General features: G+C 33.8%; 2 protein-coding genes across 2 annotated transcripts in view; both read right to left on the bottom strand.

Moving 5' to 3' along the window:
- Window positions 1-8,681: 8,681 nt before the first annotated feature.
- Window positions 8,682-21,955, bottom strand: part of LOC108373524 (glycerophosphocholine phosphodiesterase GPCPD1) — an 18,127-nt gene continuing 4,853 nt past the window's right edge. Inside the window, exon 2 of the mRNA XM_017629424.1 lies at window positions 8,682-11,040. Within this exon, the coding sequence (XP_017484913.1) occupies window positions 9,121-11,040 (1,920 nt within the window). The 3' untranslated portion in view covers window positions 8,682-9,120. The remainder of the gene's footprint in view (window positions 11,041-21,955) is intronic.
- Window positions 14,815-20,810, bottom strand: LOC108373525 (uncharacterized). The gene is made up of 2 exons (XM_017629425.1): window positions 19,818-20,810; window positions 14,815-15,839 (listed from the first exon to the last, which is right to left on the bottom strand). The coding sequence occupies exon 2, from the start codon at window positions 15,800-15,802 to the stop codon at window positions 15,221-15,223; it is 582 nt and encodes a 193-aa protein (XP_017484914.1). The 5' UTR covers window positions 15,803-15,839; window positions 19,818-20,810; the 3' UTR covers window positions 14,815-15,220.

Raw genomic sequence — 21,955 nt, 5'->3', positions numbered from 1 at the left:
CGGGGAAGTAGATTTCTACCACATGCAACCTTCACTGGTCATGATTACTTCCAAGAATATCTTCATAGGATGTTCAGCGTGGACCCACCATTCTGTCGCTACGGTGAAAACGTCGAGGATAACGTGCACCTTACATTCTTCACTTGCGAGTACTTCTTGCCTTCGCGCAGAATATTGGAAGAAATATACGCAGTCATAACCCCGAACCACGTAATTGGGGTAATGATCGCCAGTGCAGACAAGTGGAAAGCAGTTGCGAGAAACGTGATATTCGTACTCCGCTGTAAACGAGAAAATGGATGTCTACTGAGGACACCCGAATGAAATGCCCGTACAAGAGAACAGCCCTGAGGCTCTAGTAACGAGCTCCTGCACTAAACATATGCAGAATTGCGGTGCCAGATGCGGGGTTCTTACGCAGGCGGTGGGAGTTAGGGTTTTAGTGGGTAACCCAGCATGCTTCGGTGGGAGTCCCACACTCGAGGAAGGTAGTATAGCGACTAGCATCTCCGACCAGTGCATAAAGTATTTGCCCCTCGTACGAACAAAAAATAAATAAATTATCTCAGCAGAACTGTTTCTCTGCATATCCTTCGACTCTCGGAATGTATTCCATCCTCTAGTATTTAACCACAACCATAATGAACTTGAGACCTCTTTAGTTCATAAATTGGTTTAATTTTGTCAATGTACGGTGGTTGTAGAGAGTTTATGCCTCATTTATTCTCATTTCGGAAACATCTCATCAACTACCTTGTCCCTTTCTATATTGCTGTGCTGAAATGGTCGGGTAATGCCCACGCGCACCCTATTACTTTCAAAGCCGCTTTGCTTTCGATGAAGATTGTAGCCTTTTTGGCTGAAAAAATGCCATTTGTTTATATTGCCGCCTTTTGTACCGTTAATGTTTCCATATTTATTTGTCTCTTTTCTACATGTAGGTACCTTTAAATCTCATTTCCATCTCTTTCTTTTCAGATAAAATTATATGTGTGTAAAATTAGCCCTTCTTACACAGTCTTCCAGATTTTTTAAAAAACTCTATACAATAAATATTATGGCCCTGTTCGCGAACTGTATGAGCTTTTTAACGACGCTGGCTTGTTCAGCATAAGGACACCCCAATTAAAAAGTCCTTAGACTCGGCGACCATGGCTGGTCAACGAAACAAAAGCGCCTACGAAAAAATGGAAGGATCAAGTTCAAAAGGATATGTCCGCCCTCGGGATGGACAACTGGCGCCAATTCGCAAAGGAGAGAGGCAAATGGCAAAGTTTTTTGGCATCGGCCCAAACCGATAAGCGATTGTATTTAGTGCAGATATCTTCCGCCGCTGAATGATGTCCTGGATATGTAATTAATGTAATGATAAAATGTAGTTGCATACTTTGGGGTAGATTATAATTTTACTTTAGCTGCTGGTTCAGAATCAGTTCGTACAAAAGTTTTTCTTTAAGTTGTTCTAATGCCTAAAAACATTTTCTCTTGAATAGTGCTCTAATTGTTATTAGAGATGCTAAATTTAGACCTTTTTTGTTGTGCCGCTTCGATGGAGAAAACTTAGATGCTTGGACATAGAAAAGCTTGAGAGTAACTTACCAAAACATGAGTAGCTTTATACTCATTGCAAAGTATCTTCAGAGTACGGTAAACAAATTTTATTTAGTTTAACAATAAAGTTCATTCGATCATTCTTTATTCATTACAAACTATTTCTGCGAGCACAGCTCTCTTTCTTTCATATGAAAACGAAAACACCGCGTGGCAAAATTATAAACGCACCACATATTGACAAGTTTTAATAATTCATTTATTTTATTTTACATTGCCTTTTTAAAAAGAAATTGTTCGCTTTTTAACAAAAAAAAAGTACATATAAGTCCAAGTGTTAAACTTTGTACAATAATTCAACGAAAGTCTACGACTTTCATTAATTTCTTAGAAAGATATTAGTACGCAGTGTTGTAGCCCTTTAAATTTAGTACAACGAGGTGTATGTTTGAAGTTGCTTGGACTTACCGTTGATTTTGCAGTTTAAGTTGCAGTGGAAATGAACAACATTTTCTTCCATATGAAAAATTCGTGGAACACACTTTGTATGGAAGAAAATGCACTATAGCGCCAGCACAAAAAAAAAGTGTAAAAAACAACGGTAAGTCCTAGCTACGCGTAACATTACTAAAACTGAATGGGCTTCAAAACTGCATACTCAGAGTCCATAAAAGATGATTAAAAATGTTATATTTTTACGAAAGCTTTTTACATATTTAACCGACTTCACAAAAAGGAGAAGTTTATCAATTCATCGGAATATTTTTTTTGTTTATGTATGTTACCGCATAACTCTGGACCACGCTAACCGATTTCTATAATCTTTTTAAAGCAAAGATATTACCTCACAGGTCCCATATTAATTTAGTTTAAATCCGATTATTGGATCATGACGAAATTAACGATAATCTTAAATTTTTATATGAGAATTGAAGTCGGTATTGTTTTTTGTTTAAAAATGACTTGTTTTTAACAAAGTTATGCCGAATTTTCATTAGGCATTAAAATGACAAAAAATATATGGCATTTAAAAAACGCCACGTGGAAACGAATTTAATGACAATTTGCATATTATAATTTTATTGATATTTGAACTCTCTAGGCTTTTTGCGTAGTTTCCGTAGTTTTCGATCGAGCACAGCTCTTCTTTTCATATATTGTGCTATAATAAATATGTGTAATAAATATATTAGAATTAGATAACAACTCTTAAATTTTTAGTTAAGGGTTGATAAGCTCTTCACTAATGTAGTTAAGGGCCAATTTCAGCTCAAAAACTGAGTCCATTATAAGTTCAATACTAAAATATATCTCTTTAAATAGCAAATTTTTCCGCTTATAATTTATCATCCAGAAGTAGCCCTTTAATTTTTTAAGTGCCTTATTTGATTAACAATGTTTGAATAGTATACATATATCTGAGAATTCTTAAAGTTAAGTGGAGTAAAAAGTAGTGAAGAGATTTTGTTGCATAGAAAAATATTTTTATTTGCTATAAAAACCTTTTCTGTATTCAGTAACTCTCATATGTAGAATTTTATAATTTTCATCAAAAGACACATACGTACATATGTATGTACATATATAAGCTTCATCTATTGGATTATTTTGTATTTATGTTTTAAATTGCAACTGTATGAAAATTACAAGTTTTCCAGCGAAACTGCCATCGCAGCAATAGGGCGCTACATATTTACATATTTATATACATATGTATATGTATGTACATATATTTGTGTATGTCTTCTTAATTTTTGTTTTTCCAAGAGCTAAGTATTTAATTAGCAATAGTGCCATATTAATTGTATTTGAAAAGTATTTCTGTGCTTTTAAGGTACTCTGTAGTTTGTGCTATTTATTCACTGGAAATCTATGTACTTGCTGCCTTATCGTTTTACATAAGCTCTCAGGTAGTGGTTGATATTTTAAGGTACCATAGTGAGTAGTGCATCGTAGTAGTTCATTTAATTAACATTTGTTTGCATTTTAGTTTAGTGCAGAAAGTAATAATGAAATAAATTTTTCACATAAATACACATATTAACTTTGTTTAGTTTATTTAAGCTTTGCTTTTTTATTGTCAGCTAATTTTTAAAATCTGTTTTTGTTTTCAATATGCTTACGTAAAATAGTACTAATAATAGTAATAGTAGTAGTATTATACATACACATTTAAATAAATAAATACATAAATAAAAAATATCACAAATTTCTGTTATATTTATCTTTGGTAATTTTAAAAGTACATAATCGCTCTTTCTTTCAGATTCAATTAACAGTTTTTGAATTTTTTATCAAATTTATATATGCATACATATTAAACACAAAATAAATAAACAACTAACAAAAAATAAATAACATAAAAATTTAAATAACAACAAACCGAACAAATATTAAAAAAGCAAGAATAAAAAAATTGTCAAATATCATTTTCTTGGAACACCCATTATTTGTTTTATTTTACAAAAGGAACTTGTTATTTAGTGTTCAAACCGATTATAATTTTAATTATTATACAGATTTATTTGTACTTATAAAATTGGTATTTTATTAAGGTCACTGCATATGCGCATTAGGGTCGTAAAAAAAAATTAAAGTCGGAATTTTAATACTCTCAGATCGAAAAATATACCCCTATTTTTATTTTGAAATCAAAAAATATTAAATTTTCCATGTATTTACATGTATGGGAAGAAATCAATATTTTTCTATAGGAAACCTTGTTTCTCTTCAGAAGATTTTCAATAATAATACACAATGGTTTATTTAACCATTTTTTAATACTAACTATTTTTTTAGGTCCCCTAAAAACCAAAAAAAAAATTCCATGGGGGAATCACAAAAAGTGGCTTTTATTAAAAAATGTTAAATAAAAAATTGAACTAATTACTGGAAGTCTCCTGAAGAAAAGCAAAGTTCTTGATTTTCAAGAATTCTATACCATTTCACCACATGCATTTTTGAACACCCTAATGTACATAAGTCTAATAAATAGTTCAACAAAATAAAAATTATTGGAACTATATCTTTGGAGGACTTTAGAATAGTCGGCCTATTTATTAACTCTTCGTTGCCCATATGTATATTCTTGTCTTTCCATTTTAATTCATATTCTTCGAAAATAAATTTTCTACATTCCACTGCGAAAACGTTGTAGTTATTTAAATGAATCTAATAGTTCATTTCCGCTTAACTGCAGTGAAAAATTTCGGTAATTTCTAAGAGTTCAAACATGAAGTGATCGGCAGGGTTTATTTTTTTGCTTTTGCTTTTTTTACACTCGCTTATTTGTACCTAATATTGGCAACTACCCCCTTCGAGTGGCAAACTCCTTTTTCCAATAGGCATAAACTGCAACTAAGGCTTGGTGAAATTTAACTATTATAATTTTTTTTTATATAATTCTTTTTTATATAATTATTGACTTCACAAAATATATATAAAACAACTTAAATTTCGTTCGGTATCCTGAGTTTTCGGGTTTTCTTCCTGAGTCCAAATTCAAAATTATGCCCTAAATTATGCGCATAATAGTTGCGTTCCCTAACTCGCAAGAAGTTGCAAGAATTTACCAGAAAGCGTTCCTGTACTCGCTTCTCTGGCTTCTTTTGCTATTTGACAGTTTTACAGGTTATCACCCAGAAAAGTTGGTCAACGCAACTAATAACTCTACCTACTTAGGAGCGGGGCGCACTTCATACAGTTTTGAGCGTACAACTCTTAATACCTTTCTGAGAAACTGGTTTTACATATTGAGCTTAGAGTCGTCTATTCGCCTCTCAGATTTTAATTTTTCTGTTACTAGCAATGGATGAGGGAGTAGGCAATGAAACCTATGCTGGCACTAACAACTATACTCATAACTACATACACATAAACGCCTCACTTTGTTTAAAATAATAAGGTAGTGACTGGAACATTTTTAACTCCAAATAATTTTTGTGAAATCCTTTAAATAAATATTGCAAACACGGCGTCTGTTGAGGAGAACATTAGCAAATATATTTACTCTACTTCAGGCGAAATATCTAAGTCCAAACTCTTATCTTCTCCGATTTATATGATTTACTAAGTACCTTGTTTTAAATCGGGTGGTTAACTTACTTTCAGTATAAAAATTGACAGTTATCTCCCCACAGTTAAAACCGCATTCAATACTCGTTCAAAGTTATTCATTTTATCTAGATACATAAAAAATCTTTGTCTTGAAAGCTTTGTCTTGAAATTCATGTTGATAAGTTGGCTTTATAATGCGTCAGCTTAAGTTCTTGAGTTACTGCGGATTCCCATTGCAAATCCTAATAAGGGTATCTCAATAATAATAATTTGGCACAGAAAAATCTTTTATCGACGGAAAAATTTTCTCTTGATCTCCATGCAAGGGTGGCTCAATAAGCCCGAGAATGTGTGATTTAAGGATAGTTTTAAAGTTTCTTTCAATTTCTGTATACTACATCCAGCATATTTTCAATTTTCATTTCATTATTGTAGTCATATCTCTTCCTGCTTTAGGTTTAAGAAAAAAAAAACACTGCACTGAATCTGGTGAACATGGCTGATGGTGTAGCCATTTGTAGCCCGATATTTCTTCAAACCAGTTAAGTCAAATAAATAAACATTATATTCGTCGGCTGTCTCTCTTCATTTTCGAGGTAGTCCACATGTGGTTTCTAACACGAGTATCCCAAAAAACTGTTGTCGTAATCTTATTAGCCCACAAAAGAACCCTTGAGCGTCAGCGATTAATCCGAATATATTCATTGTGTCGATGGCTGTTTAGTCTTTGATGTGTTATGGCGTATCCGTGTTTCGTTGCCGGTAATCCAGTCGCATGAAAATCGTTCTGCTTTCAATAACCTGTAAGTGAATATAAATTAAATTATAAGGCCTGCTTCACATTTCACAATTGTCTACCGATAGTTAGTAGTCGACGGGAGCTGTGATACCATTCATGCGGCTACGTTGAACTTCCAAAGTGGTCTCGCACTTTCTAACCCTTTCTTGTTTCTGGCAATGATTTTAAAAGACTTTACTGACTCTAAGTAACCTCAGGAAAATTTTTCGTAGAGTAGATGTTGAGTATCTTAAGAGATGGATCGAAAAAAAAACTATAACATCTGTTTGAATATTGACGAGAATTCTACCGACTTCTAGCTGTTTTTCCGGCAGAAATTAAAAGCTCTCTTACTAAAAGTGTGCTTAGCAAAGATTATGGCATAGCGAATCGGTTTCCATTGGTGTTAGATCTTTTCGATACGAAGATGAGAACCATCGACCAAGTTAAAACGTCACCAGACGCATTCCTTCATTAACCAATGCTGTACAAGGGACGTAGAAGTTTTGAAATGAAAGCAATGCCCGTATGGTTTTCATATTTAAAACGGCTGAATTTGGGTGTTTTCCTTTGCTGTTGTCTCTCTCTGCTACATATAACGTTACTCCACAACTGCCTGGCATTCGGATGTGTATTGAGTTAATGGTGCTTGGCCGAGTTGGCTCGATTCAGTCTCAAAGCGTCGCAGCGACTATCTTGAGTTCTTCCTTATGTTGGTTTTTCACGCTGGATGAAGAAATCGACTATAATAGCCATGATGTTGATCTGATCTCAATATCTACACCTGTATTTCTTTACATGACGGAAATATTCAGCTTTTTGGTTCTTCGAATAGATGAAATTTTAAATACTATTTATTTCAATGGAGGATATAAAATCTCCTACTCCCTCAATTCGTCTGAAGACTTTGTACACAGGTCTATTATTGTCATATGAATGTACCAGGGTGGTCCAATAAAATATAAACAACCAAATTTTTTTACAGGGCACTCGTTTAATTTGTTTCACGCACAAAATAAGCACATCCACGAAAATTTCAAAATTTTAAACAAATTTTTAGGGGTAGCTACCAGGTTTTGAAGAAACATAACTTTTTTAATTGCAATAATTCGGCTAAAATTTGTGACCTAAATCTGAAAAATTTTATTAAAATTTATTCTTATAAATTTATAAACTCTATGAATTATAGCTGGTCAAAATAAAATTTTTACAAATTTTTGCGATCCCTAAATTTGTTTGAAAAGTTTTGAAATTTTCGTGGATTTCTTCACTTTGTGCATAGAACCAAATAAATATAAAAAAAAATTTATATATACGTTAATATATTTGGAACTACCCAAATACATGATGTTGATAGTTTTAAGGACCACCCTAGTATACATGTAAGCCAAGATTGAATACCGACGGTCATATACTTCAAAGTAATACACATTCAGTGCATTTCACGAATAAACTACCATTAATTACCTTAACGGTAACATTGTAGAAATAATTATCTCACCAGATTATAAAATATCAATAGGGATATTTATATTAAAAATGTCAAGAAATTTTACATTAAGTAAGGTATTTTAGACTATCAAACTAAATGTATATTTTTTGTGAATATAAACTCTATCACTTTCGTTAGTAAATATAGAAAAAAAAACAAAAAATTAAATAAAATTACATAAAACAAAAATTTTTATATAAATTATTTAACTACCTAGCTGCATTTTTTAACATAATTTTTAACAACACACAAACAAACTCCAATAAGAAATAATATGCAACGTTTTTTACTTTATCGCCATTTTTTATTTAAATCAAATTTTTAATAGAAAAAAACTAGCCTCGCTGTCATAAATTCAACAAATGCCAAAGATATAAGGTAAAATAGTAATCCGTAAACAGTTCGAAATAAATAGAACTCCATCTGCTCCTACGTGTCCGTGTGTGACTTTCACCCTGATCAACTTCAAACATACAGACTCTCACTTTTAAAAATTTAATATATAAAAATTTCAAGTTCCATTAGCATGTACTGAGAGTTGTTTTTTGCCTTCAGCATTTCATCAGGGGCAGAGTTACTTACTGCTTTGGGGGGGTCACCGCACCACACTGGAGCTCGAGTTGCACAGCTGCTGCTTCATTGCCAGCCAAACACATTGCTACTGTACCTTATACTTTTGCAAAATGCGAGTTCAAGCATGCGCACACCTAGCGTTCCGCATTCGCCAGCGAACGACGGCGATCGCAAGTGGCGACTTAAATAAAAAACAGTTCCAAATTTTTGAAATTTTCATTTTGTTTTTAAGGGAACTATTTTTTTTAGTTATATTTTTTAAAGCATATTTTTTCTTAAGTTTTGTTTTTAGTTTGAACACACATATGTAGTTGTTGTTTTATAAATTTACATAATAGTATATGTCAAAATTTGCTGGTGTGTGTATTAATTAATATTTTTTTGTCTCTAAGTGTTTTGCTTTTCTAAAGTTAAGAGTTTTTTGAATATTGCTCTAGTTAGTATTTTACTTGTGAATATTTTTTATAAAAAAATATATATATTTCTACTTTATATTTATTTCTATATATTGCCTCTACTTTGTATATCCCGCACATATCGTTTTATGGCAAATGACCCGCCCACTTTTCGCCGATCGACAGGCCGATCAAACATTGTCACTTAATAACTACCCTCCTTGTGTGCGGAGTTTCGCTCACCCCCCTTCAATTATCTCTAACACTGCTCCCACTTAACGCAAACACTGGCCCTCGAATTGTGCCAACAGACTAGTCGAATTGAAGAACGCGCGCTCCTTGTCTTCGGGTATGTATAAATCTGTGCGATCGTAGCAAGTTGCAGTCGCACCAATGTTCACGAAGTACTTCACCCGCTCCTTCGAATTGCAGTCATCGCCCCAGACCAGCGAAATTTGGCCTAGCTTGCGCGCTTTTCGCAGCAACTCGGCGCCCTCTTCGCTCAGCAAATCCTCAGCGTGTGGCGCTGTGCCAGCCAATTCGAAGGCTTGCGCATTATTGATAGCCTGTTCGACAGTACGCGTGCGCAAATCCATAAACGGTGACCATTTCTTCGTCTGACCTTGGGTCAAGAACATCACAGGGAAAAGGTTTTGCTTGAAGCGCAGCATGGTGCATATGTCCGCATCGAAGCTGGAGAACAGTAACGGACGGCCGCAGCCATGATTGATGACGGTCGCCAGTACGCGATCGGTGAAGAAATTCTTATCGATTGTCTGATGCGCTTCAGGCGCGCCGGTAGCACGGCGCTGTGGCCACTTGATCTCCACGTCGATGCCCAGGGACTTGGGCAGTCCCTCAAGTACATCGACTAGCGTAGGGAAGATGCGATGCTCCACACGTGGCTCGGCGTTGTGCGACGGAAACTCGACTGGATTGCCATTGATGATGGCGAACACGCGCAATTGCTTCAACTTATCGTAATCCACATCCTTGATCAGCACATACTCCAGTTGTTCTGGTTTGGTGATTTCCTTGCCCTTCCGCGCTGTGCGCATACCAAAGTCATGATAGATCACCGGCACGCCATCGGCTGTCAAGTGCACATCCAACTCGATCATGTCAGCGAATTTTTCGTAGGCGCGCATGAAGGAAGCGATTGTGTTCTCACGTTCGGCGGGCGGATCTGCAATGTAGCTGCGTCCATTGCCACGATGGCCAACATTCAGATTGGGCCAGCTCTTAGGCCAGTAATGCGCATATGTGGTGCGGAAGTCAAGTGTCTTGTCGGCAAATGGCTTGACGATCAGGTACGGTAGCGTTAGACGTGATATAATGGTGGTGGCTTCGGGTACCGGCTCGGTAATAGACAACTCCAGAACACCTTCGCTACCAGCGAGCTGCTCGGCTGTAATGACCGCCTTGCCGACTGCTCGCTGATCAGGTGTGTGGAAAAGCAACGCAAAGGCGGTCTGCAATGGACAAGGCGCTGTGATGTGGAATACAACAACGTCGCCGCGCTCATATGCAATACCGAAAGCCTGCTGTGCCTGCAAGTGACTCTCACCATACTTCAACTTGGCCACCTCTACATGCACGCCCGCCTCAGTTGGCTCGGTCTCTTCATTTAGGGGCAAAATCTTCACATACACCTCATCGGCTGGATCGAATTTCTCAATATCAAGCACCTGGAACATTTGCTCGCGTTCGAACTTCAGCTGCACTATGCACTCATTGGTCAACCAGCCGCGATTCACTTGCGTCTCGCCGCTGCCATCTGCATCACCAAAGCGATCGACGCGCGTCTCGGCCGCAGCCAACTCGCCAGTAGGCTTGAGTACACGCGGCTGCAGGCGTGTCTCCCAGCGGCGTATCTGCTTGCGTCCTTGCTTGTCCTCAGTGTAGATAAAGTAGCGGTAGCTGATGTTGCGGCAAGTCTGCAGTAACACATTGGCCTCCCACTTGCGGCCGCCCTGTTGTGGCTGCAATGCAATAGCGCGCTCCAAACGCCATTCACCCAAAGCTTTCACATCACCTGTCAAGCCGACGCGTTCGTTTGGACCCAGGTCAGTGTGCAACTCGACGGCAAACTGCTGCAGCGTAGGCGTGCATGGTGAAGTTGTCGTTGATGGGGCGGCCGTATCCAAAACCAAAATTTCGTTCATAATCGATGCGGCGTCTACGTACGAAGCGCACTGCAGGAAGAAGAGCAAAAGAAAAGGACGAAAATGTTTTAGTACTTTTGAAGGTAGCATTTTTCAGATTTCCAATAAGTAATTATTTATAAAAACAAAAACTATTTTAGTAAATCTAAGAGCGATCTTATTCTTATGCTTGTCAACGCTTGAATGCAATTGCGGTTGATTGAAACTTTAACTTAAAACCAGACTTGGCGTACAACAGCGTAATTTTTTCTGCAAATCAGCAGGTATTACTGATTACGTTTACCAACAATAATTTGTAACATATTTTCTAGCTACTGATAGCGATATGTATGCGGCTAAAATTAATTAGTCGCCGACAGCTAATAACGCTTAGTTAGGCAAGGAAGGGAAGGGGAGTCAGCAGAGTTTGAAAGTCAANTCCGATGGGTACTAGAGTCGCCACCTATATCAGTTTTCTTATAGCACCTTTAATATAAGTTTGCAGAAAAAAATAATATATGCCGTTTAAATAAGAGCAAAAGCAGGATCACGTCTTTTTTAGTTGCCTACACGCAAAAATTAAAAGTAATTTTTTACCAAAGGTCCAATTTCGAACTTTGAAAATCCATATCTCCATTTCGGGGGCAAACTTCGAAAAAAGGAGAAATTACTTTTTTAATTATGAGCCAATCTCTTAAAAAAAAAGTTGGTTTTGTCCTATACCCAGCCAAGTGCTGTAAGGTGTTACTGTAAATGTAAAGGGTTTGAAATAAGGTAGCTACGGTAGTAAGCGGAAATTTTTTTGTTTTTAAATTTTCATTACAATAAATAATCTTTTCTTAGTTTTAAATTTTTTATGATTTTTATAATATATATACGTTTTCCAGCAGTATTATTCTCTTATGAAAAGAAACTGTTGTTTCACGCAGAGTTGCCATCTTAATTCAAATTTTTCGAAAGTTTACTACTCATAAATTCGCCAATATGCAATTGGAGGCATACAATAAACATTTACTTAAAAAATTTTTGGGGCAGAATTCCCACCTAATTTTAAGCAAAATCTTCTTTTACTTTTTTCACATCTACTTAAAGGAAAATTAAATTGTTAAGAGATTCATGCAATTTTGAGACGACAAAATTGGTATATACATAGTTGCCACCTATTTTCAAGTTTTTAAAGTTGAGATAGTTTTGCTTCAAAATTAATTTGGAGTGGTATTGCCACCAAATTTTCAACTACTAAGTGTTCTTCCTAATTTTGCTTTTAAATTTTCAGCTTTAATAAATCAAAAAAAGCACAGCTAGGATATTTTTTTGGATTCGTTTTCATTGGCAGTTGTATATTTGTAAAAAATCATAACGTATTAAAACAATTAGAATGTGACGTATATTTAAAAAAAAAATTAAATGCTGTCATAAGTTAAAAAACAGCAAATTGATGGAAAAAATTAAAACAAATAAAAGAATGAGATATTTTGGTCAATTAATCTCAGTTAAAATTATTCTATACAACAACAAAATATCTTTTCATGTTTTTGAAAATCAATTACATTTGAGGCGATCAGGGCCAGAGGAGCCTATCTAAAAAAAATTTTTTTAGTAATATGAAAAAATAAATGCGATCTTTTACTAAAAAGTTCATTGCACCTATGTTATGCTACATATTTTAGTAAGAGAATACTAAAAGGGCGTATCTTGGGCTATTACCGTTTCGATTCTAGTAATGTATTTCTAGTTTCTCCTCTGCCACAGAGCACCAGCACAGCAGATTGATTACTTCATTGGTTAGTAATTTCCCAATTACCAAATAAAAAGTGGAAATGGCAAACCATCAATAGAAAATTTAACAATTTCGTGTGATCTTTTGCTAAAATTAAAAACGAAAAATAATAAATATCGACAAACTAATTGAATGAGTGCAGTGCGTTGTCACTGAGTTGTCTGCTTTAAATGATTAACTGCTTGTACAACTTGCATATTTATGCACATAGTTTTCTACATACATAATATTTCCTCTTAAGCAATCCACATAAGCATGCAGTATGTATGTTTGTATATATTAACATATGAGTGCTCCTGTACTTATTACTTCCAAAAATATTATATGCAACAAACAATTTATTCAAACTGAAATTCTTGGCAGTGTTATTTTTTTTATTTTTTTCCTAATTAAAGAAAGAAAAATTTTCAAAATCGCAATAAATTTTTTTTTTACTTTATTTAGTTTAAAATTTTTGATTTAAATTCAAATAATTTCTGCATTTTTTAAAGGTCTCAATTTTTTTATTTAAAAAAGTATTTTTGCCAATTTTTTTTTTTATGTATCTGTTTATAATAAAGGTAGGCTCCTTGAAAATTTAACCATTTAAATTCTTTTTTTAATAAAAAGAATAATAAAAAAGTATAAATTTATTTAAATTTTTAATAAAAATTTGTTTAATTCGTCTAATGAAGAACTATTCATTCATTAATTCTTGGCGGAAAACGGAAAATATTTCAAAGTGTCAACTATGTATATCTGTTTAATTAATTTAGTATAAACATTTGTTTTTTAAGATTTTTTAATGTTTCCAACGTTTTTTTTTTTGAAAAAAGGCCAAGTAGTTTACGTTTAAATATATATGAAAATATACATATATTCCACAATGTGGCTGAAGATGCATAACTTCAAAATCCATCAATGATATTAATTTTTTAAAAGAAATATTTTAAATAAAGATTACAAAATGAATTAAATTTTTTTTTAAGCTTACGACCTAAAAAAACGGGACTGAAAACGACTATCAAATATCAATATTTTTTTTCTAGATCATTGCAAAATCGTTATTTTTTGATTTTTATTTTTTCGGTCATTTTTCTTGATCAAAAAAATAAATTCATAAAAACACTATTATTTTATTATAAAGATTATAATCGTTACGGTCCCTGAGAAAAAAATGAAATGATTTGAAAAACAAAAATTCTTTTCAATAAAATTTGAATTTTTTGATTTGAAAATTGTTATTTATAAGTGGAAAAAATTGTATGTTTTTTCTTCAAAAAGTTTGTAATAAAATTAGCTACCATAAGTTTGCTGAGGCCTTAGTTGCTAATTTTTTGTTAACCTAAAGGCTTGTGATTCCAAAATGTTTAGAGTGCAAAAAAAAGACAAAGCTTATAATTCACATGATCATGATTTTACGAACACACATTCATATACACATCTACATTTTGTTTAATCACAAAATTTTGCATTTTTTTAGGACACCAAAAATCATTTGCGTAGCCAATTAAAATAACAATAACAGCGACAACCATAAATTTGCTACTTAAACTGTTTTTGAGTACACGTTTCTGATTGTTTTTATTTCTTTTTTTACCGAGCTTTTTACGCTGCCAACGAACTATACAAATGACATTCAACAGAGTATCACGTGTTTGCCATAAGAAAAAGCTATAAAAATAGCGTGAAATAGTAAAACAAGCTTGCAATGAGATACAAAAAAATAAACGGAGAAGAAGTAATAACAAAGAAATACAAAATTTAAATTTAAAATAATTTTCATCATTCGTGAGCAGAATGGAGATCACTTGAAATCTTACACATTAAAAATCTAGCCATGCAAGGTTGGAACAATCTCTTCAATTGTATAATTGGCAAATACAATGAGACTGCTTTTGTTTATATTATTAAGTAGCTATCGCAACTCGGAAATTCTGTTTATCAACTTGTTCCGATTAGTTTATCTGCTCAAAACATGAACAGCGCATATTTTAATTTGAATGCCTCAAAGCTTTTTTTTTTACTTTTAGTATTATGGTAGTAAAAGCGCGTGAGCTTTTCCCAGCTTTTCATACTTGCCATCAGCTGCAAACGTATTAATATAAGCTCACAGCGCACCTAGCAACAAGTATTCTTATATTTCTTGGGAAATTTCGCAGTTGCTGTTCGGTCACAGGCGTCGCGCATGGCGTATGAGTAATGTGATGTATGCATGTATGTATGTATGTATGGTGGCCATTTACCTTTGTACACTTTGTACTATCACCAACACAAATGCAATGCAAAGCTGCCTGGCTGGCTGCTTTTTAGCTGAGAAAGCATACAATTAAACGATTTTTTATCAGCTGATGGCGACGCGCATGAAATATACACACTTTATTGCGCGCAATGCACTGTAAAGCTGCGTATATGTACGTAACACACACAGTGGGCGTGCGCTCAAATTTAACAACAAAAAAACTGAAACACTTATTTTTTTAAAACTTTCCATATTTTTACCTCAGCAACACGTGTTTGCTGTTTAGCTGCTGAAGCTGTTGTTTCTATTTTGCCTACTCCACCACCAGCGCTTGCCACTAACAAATTCATCGCACTGTCAACAGTAGCAGCTGTTGCTGCTTTTGTCTCAGCTGTTACAGCAGCCGTTGCTGTTACTACTGGCGCTGTTGTTGCTTGAACCACTGCTTTTATGTCGTTTGGTGTTTGTATTGCTGTTGCTGTTGTTGCCTGCAGCGCGCTTGTGCCATTTGACCTTGAACGGTTGTATGCAGGCGGTAAACTGCTGCCAAGTGCGACGTGAAAACAATCCAAACACAGGCCCCCAATACCGCTTGACGTCAACATGTAACGCTTAGGCGAGGCGCAAATCGAGCGCAATTTGATTTTCTGCTGCTCCTTTTGTTGCAATTGTGTAGTCGCTGACAATTGTGCTTTCGTTTGCTGCTGACGTTGCGGTTGTGTTGTTGTAACGGGTGGTGTTGCTGTTACCATTGGCGGCGTGGCACATTTTTTCAGTGTTGCCAAATAGTGTTGTTGTAAGTTTTTGCGCATTGATGTGGATTTTCAATGAGGCAGCAGGCGGATTACACTACGCGAAATATTTTTCGTTTGTTTCGTTTTTGTTGTTGGTTAAATTTTTTTCTCAGCACTCGCGTGTTTGCTACGAAACTCGCTGTGATCAACTGAGGGGTTTACTATGCGCAGGAAATTGCGAAACCCGCAAATGGCCAGAGGTGATTCAGAAAAAGAGTCCACGGTTGTATAAGGAAATTCACCTAACGCTTTGATTCTTTTTTGCGCAATATTTAAAAGTATAGAAAATTGTTAGCAGATATAAACAATTTTTTTTTTACATACATGATTTTGTCAATAAGCCACAATGGGCTAAAATTATACAGCCAAGTATAGCGTAGAGTAGTATGTATAAATGCAAATACATTAGGGCGGAGTACTTTTATTNTGGGCTAAAATTATACAGCCAAGTATAGCGTAGAGTAGTATGTATAAATGTAAATACATTAGGGCGGAGTACTTTTTCTCGAAAAGATTGTATGGCATTTTCGAATTCTACGTTCGATTCTAATAATGCTAGACCGTCCCAATTTTTAAGGGAAAAATAAGTTACAAAATTTTGTATTTTCTTCATACATTATAGTGTTTTTCTTTTGAAAATTGGGAAGATCTAACGTCCTTTTTGGTATATAGTTTGTTCGCCATTTTTTAATTAATTTAGAATTAATCTTAGAATTTGATTTTGCTATACACTTTCTTTGAAAATTTTGCTCCGAACAAATTACTCCGCCCTAATTTAGATACACATATTTGCGCTGCTAATTGTTTTGTAACGTTTCTGCGCAAAACGCTATTTAAAGCCGTTTCTACGCCAGAAAATGAGATAATTTTTCGATTTCCTTTTTTCTTTGGTTTTTGGCAGCCACTCAATTCCGGAGTGGGAAGCACGAAAATTTATGGTGCTATTTTTTTATTTTTATTCATTTCACGTGTTTATCTTTTTGTTTGTTGTTTGTTTTAAAACAGCGGAATTTTCTGCTTCCTCGCATAAAAATAAATAAAATATATTATTTTCCTTTCTTTAAATTGTCCACTGTTAGACATTGTGGCAGAGTAATTGAAAGGAAAAAAAATATTTATGGCGAATACCGAATTGTGGACATTTGTTTGTATATTTATATTGTTATCAGTCACTTTGCGCTCTCGGACGGCTATGGGTGCTGAACATGATTGAGTGCTTATTGACTTCAAACATTGCAAATATGTAGATAACATGCAGCTTAAAGTTAAAGTAAACAATTTTATAAAGTAGTGATAACAGTTTGATTTTTTGGCAACCAAAACTCTAGCTAGCAGCAATATAATAGCAAATTCAACATATATGAATACAAATTTAAAAATTTGTCGCACATACTTCTTGTTGCAGAAAACTTTTATTTGATTCAAGAAAATTACATAGTGCAAAAATATAAAATCCTTCTTTTGTCAAAAAAAAAATGAAAACATTTTAAATTTTTTCTTCATAAAAGCAATTTTAAGTAAAAGGTGATTTAATTGCTTGTGCAGCCGGTAGTAAAAAATAAAAATAATTTACTTATTTAACAATAAAAAATATTTCCTTGTTATGTCAAATTTTCAAAATTTTAGTTTTTTATACAATTTTTGTTTCTTGATCTAAAATGCTATTCTCAGATATTTAATATAAAATCATTTTCTTACATAGAACAAAAAATAAAAATTTTGATTGAATTTTTGATCTGAAATTTTTTCTCAGATATTTAATATAAAATATTTTTTACATAGAAAAAAATATATAGACTCTTTTCTGTCATTTTTTATACAATTTTTGTTCCTTGGTCTAAAATCTTTTTCTCAGATATTTTCTAGTATAAAATAGTTTTCTTACATTGAAAAAAATTCTAAGAACTTTGGTCTTTATTTTCTATCTAAATAGCATAAACGAATGAAAAAAATAAAACCTTTCAATTGTTTTGTTTCGTTTTTTATTGCTTAAATAAATTTTAAAAAACTGCTTTTCTTTTTTCGCTAAATTATTTTATGTGATATTAAAAAACAAGAACCGCTTTTCGATAAGTTGAATTTTTTTCACTGAATTTTTCTACAAATTTTATTTTCTTTGGTTAGAATTTTTTCTCAAGATTTTTAATATAAAATAGTTTCATAACGTGGAACAAAAAATTAAAAAGACTGTACTTTATTTATGTCCAAATAGCATACACGAATGAAAAAAGAATTAAATTGTTTTTGTTTTTTTTATGTAATTATGTAATTAAATTTTTATATCACTACCTTCCTTTTTTTCTTTGCGCAAAATTTTTTTATATTATCATTAAAAGACAGGAACTGCTTTTCGTTAAGTTAAATTGTTTTCAATTAATTTTAAGAGTTAGTTTTTTTTACTTTTTTTAATTTTATTTTGTTTGTTTTACTTCGGTTTCAAATTTTTGCTTTACTTTTCGTAGAGAAATTATCTTACACAAAAAAAAAATTAAAACTGTAAATATCCTTAATCCATTGGAAATTATAAATAATTTTGTGGTTTTGAGTTTGTTTAAGAAATTTTTATAATCACTAACTTTCTTCCATACGAAATAAAGATGTTCGATGATTTTATTCAAATGGAGAAAATGAGCAACACCTTCAACAAAAAAACTCCCAGAAATCAACGGTAAGTCCCACCTACTTCAAGCTGGCATCTTAATATACTAAAATAATTTTAGAAATCCAATGAAAAAGCTCAAAGCACAAAGATTGAAACTTGGGTTTATTCGGTTTTGGTTAAAGAAAAGACTATAACTTAATAAAAAAAATAATGAAAATTAAAAAATATGATATAATAATTTTTAAAAAATCCTGCACACTTCTGCTTAGCAAATTACTTCTCTATTATTTCTCTCTTCGCCCTCCACGTCGTATACGCAACAGCACAACATTTTAGATACCACAAAAACCTTCAAATCAAACAAATGTCGTTCGCGTTTCCTCTTTTACATCATTCACGACTTATTTACGGATAAAGGAACATTTTTCGTGCAGTCTATTTTTAAACATTCTTTGTGAGACTTCAATGCAATCAATCAATTTGCATTTTGTCGCTTAGTACTTACATATTTTTAGCCCAGCTGTGTGCAAGTTAAACTCAGTTGGCACACTTTGGCAGTGACGTTGCTGCAACTAGCCGCCAATAATCATTTCTGAATTCAGATGATTTTTTTTCAGCGATGAAAATGCAAAATTAAAGAAATACGTACATACACACATGCATATATGTACATACAAAAGCTTATTTAATGCAAACAAAAGCATCCACAACAATTGCAAAATTTGCTATAGTTCGCATGCAAAATAGCAGCTTTGTTTACGCAAAATGCTAAAATTATACACCCAACAATTGACCGTGAGCGGCACGTGTCACACAGTGTTCAAAGCGACAACGATTTCGCAGCACGAGTGAAGGTTGTCAAATTTATCTGTTTTATAGGTAGAAAATAGAAAAATGAAAGGGTTGGTTGCGGTTTTGGAAAACTTAAAACTGATTTTTTTTTCACTTTCGGAAGCTTTTCTCGTGCTGTACTTCCTTTTCAAACAATTCACTAAAACTTCCTATCACCACCAGCACTTTTCCTCGCCCAATCTCTTGTGCTCAATATGATCAAATCTTCAGCAACAAAAAAATCAATAATCATAGCACATTCGCTTGCCCTTCTCATCATGGAAAAATCAAAAGCATAACAAAAATTACCAAGAAAAGTACCATTTTCCTTTGACACAGCGCAATTTCGTAGCAAAGTGTTTATTCAAGAGGCACTCGTTAAAGTAAATATTTACACTTCATAGGTTCATATAGGCTTCAATATTTATTTGCGATTTTCACACTATTCAACTTGCATATTTTTTGTGCAAGTGACACAAGCAATTTGCTGCTTTTCACTTATTTACATTGAATTTTATTTTTTTTGTCATTATTAGAATTTAATTAAAATTAAAGTTTGCTAGAACTGCGCTAAAAATAAGCGAGCACAACTGCTGTCACCCAGCAAAGCGATTACTTTGTTTTCATGCGAAAAAGTTGGCCATAAAAGTGGCGTAGTGTCCAGCTTTTGCATTACTCTTTTCGCTGTTCCCGTTGCTGTACTCTTTCCTAAGTAGATATATGAAAGCGCTTGAGCGCATGCGCTGCCTCTGTGCAGTTATTGTCGCAGTACTTAGGTTACAGTGCCTCAAATGCAAATCAATGCACAACAACTAAATTGTTGAGATACATTTTGCTGACTAGCTCCAACTACTAGAGTATCATATATTTTTATAAGATAATCTCGGCAAGTGTAGGGCGCTTCTTTTGCAACTTTATCTGCAAAATTTTACAGATAAACATGACTCATAGTGGCTGGTCACCCAGCTTGCTATTAAATCGATAAAGTATGACGTTGTAGGCGTAGTTGGTGGTTGCTTACGCATTTGCCATAAAACTTGCAGCTTGGGTAGCGTTTAACATTGCACCTACCAGACAAACCCCAGAGTTCAATGTCATCTCTTCTACGAGTACACTTACATACATATGAGTTAGCATAAGCGTAAGCGTATAAAACTCAATTCACGTGAGTTGACACAGTTGAAGTCATCGCTGGTTGTTGTTTATTCTATCCCACTTAGCTATGAATGTAGTACTACACAGCTTATTTTTAAAATTATTGCAGATATTTTCAATAAAAATTGTGCGCATAAAAGGAATATTAAATTGAATATGATTTCTGAGGACAAAAGAAATTTTATTAATTCGCTGGAGTGGCAACTTCTATTCAATAATGTGATGAGTCATAATACATACTCACACTCATTTTCGGTGGAATTTACGCTCGGAATTCGCAGTGAAATGGAATACATTTATGTGTGCTCTCCGAATGGCAGATGGTTTTGTGAGAAACCTTTTCACGGCGGAATTATAGTCGAGGGTTGTTCAATGCCTGCTCTAGGGTTCACTTGGGTCTTACAATCTTAAGCTACTCGGATAATGAGGTCAGTTATAGGTTATAGTTTCTTAATTTTTGCAAGAATCAGCTGTTTTTCGTGTGTAGATTAAAAAATTTGAGCCTGTTCCTGGATTTATTTCAATTGACAGCAACCAGATTAAAGAAGAGTTTGTAATATGAATTTAAAACTAAGCGTGCTTTATATGAAATAAAAAAAAAAGATTTACCTATATACCCAGAAGTGTCAATATTGGCAGCAAACATGAGTTGATGAATTTTTGCCGATTTTTGCCCTCAAATTGACTAAAACGCAATGTATCAAAGTACAATACAACAAATAGGCTGCAGTTTCACTAACCTTTAACTGGGTTACACGATAGCATAAGCAATCTGAAGTTCATTGAACCATGAATTTAGAAGAGATTGCGAAAGTACGTGAGCACATATCGCTGGTAAACAGGAAAAAATATTCCAACTCTTATTGTGTCGTTTTTCAAGATGGTCATACTTCGAAAAATAAATTCCCGCTTTGATGCAAAAAAATCTATTGTCCGTAATGAAATATTGTTTAATTGAAAGTTCTTAGGAATTATTCACAACTTGTTGCGGCGTAAATTTATTATGGAGTCGCTACAAAAAATTATAACAGCGAATCGATTTCATGAGATTTCGCTATCTTTAGAAATGATATTTTTTTTTGTTAATTTTTTGTCTGCAATTTACATACTTACAAGTATGTATATTTTATATTATGAAACAAAGAATGAATAAATCGCTTGAGATAAGAATGGCCTTTCCAATAATAAATCGCTTAAAATACCGTACTATTTTATGTACAAAAATTTTTTAGTCAATGCAATATTTTTTGCTCCTTTAAAATAATCGCTGCACACCCCTGAGTCTAATACGGTGTTTACATGGGGCGATTTTACTAACAATTTTAGAGGCGATTAGTTGAATCAAAAGTTTGCTGCGCTCCAACTTCATTGGAAACGATTAGTTGAAAGGCCCTCCACACCAGGCGATTGTTGCTCATGTTGCCTCATGTAAACACCGTCTAAAGTATTTGCCTAAGAAAATTTCGAAAATAAAATTTCTTTCGTCTTTTTACATTTTTCGTCATATCTTCGGCATTTATAGTCGGAAGCGAAAATCAGCGAAATCTAAGAAACAGATCCCTAGGCTCGCTCAAAAAGATCTT

The sequence above is a fragment of the Rhagoletis zephyria genome, unplaced genomic scaffold, assembly GCF_001687245.7.
Source record: "Rhagoletis zephyria isolate East Lansing unplaced genomic scaffold, Rhagoletis_zephyria_1.1 Rzeph_scaffold_06775, whole genome shotgun sequence".
NCBI classification, from domain to species: domain Eukaryota; kingdom Metazoa; phylum Arthropoda; class Insecta; order Diptera; family Tephritidae; genus Rhagoletis; species Rhagoletis zephyria.
The sequence above is the reverse complement of the archived record's forward strand: the minus strand, read 5'-3'. Positions and strand labels throughout refer to the sequence as shown.

What these genes read in the sequence shown, in the direction of transcription:
- LOC108373525 (XM_017629425.1), bottom strand. Translation starts at nt 15,802, where the DNA reads ATGCGCAAAAACTTACAACAACACTATTTGGCAACACTGAAAAAATGT.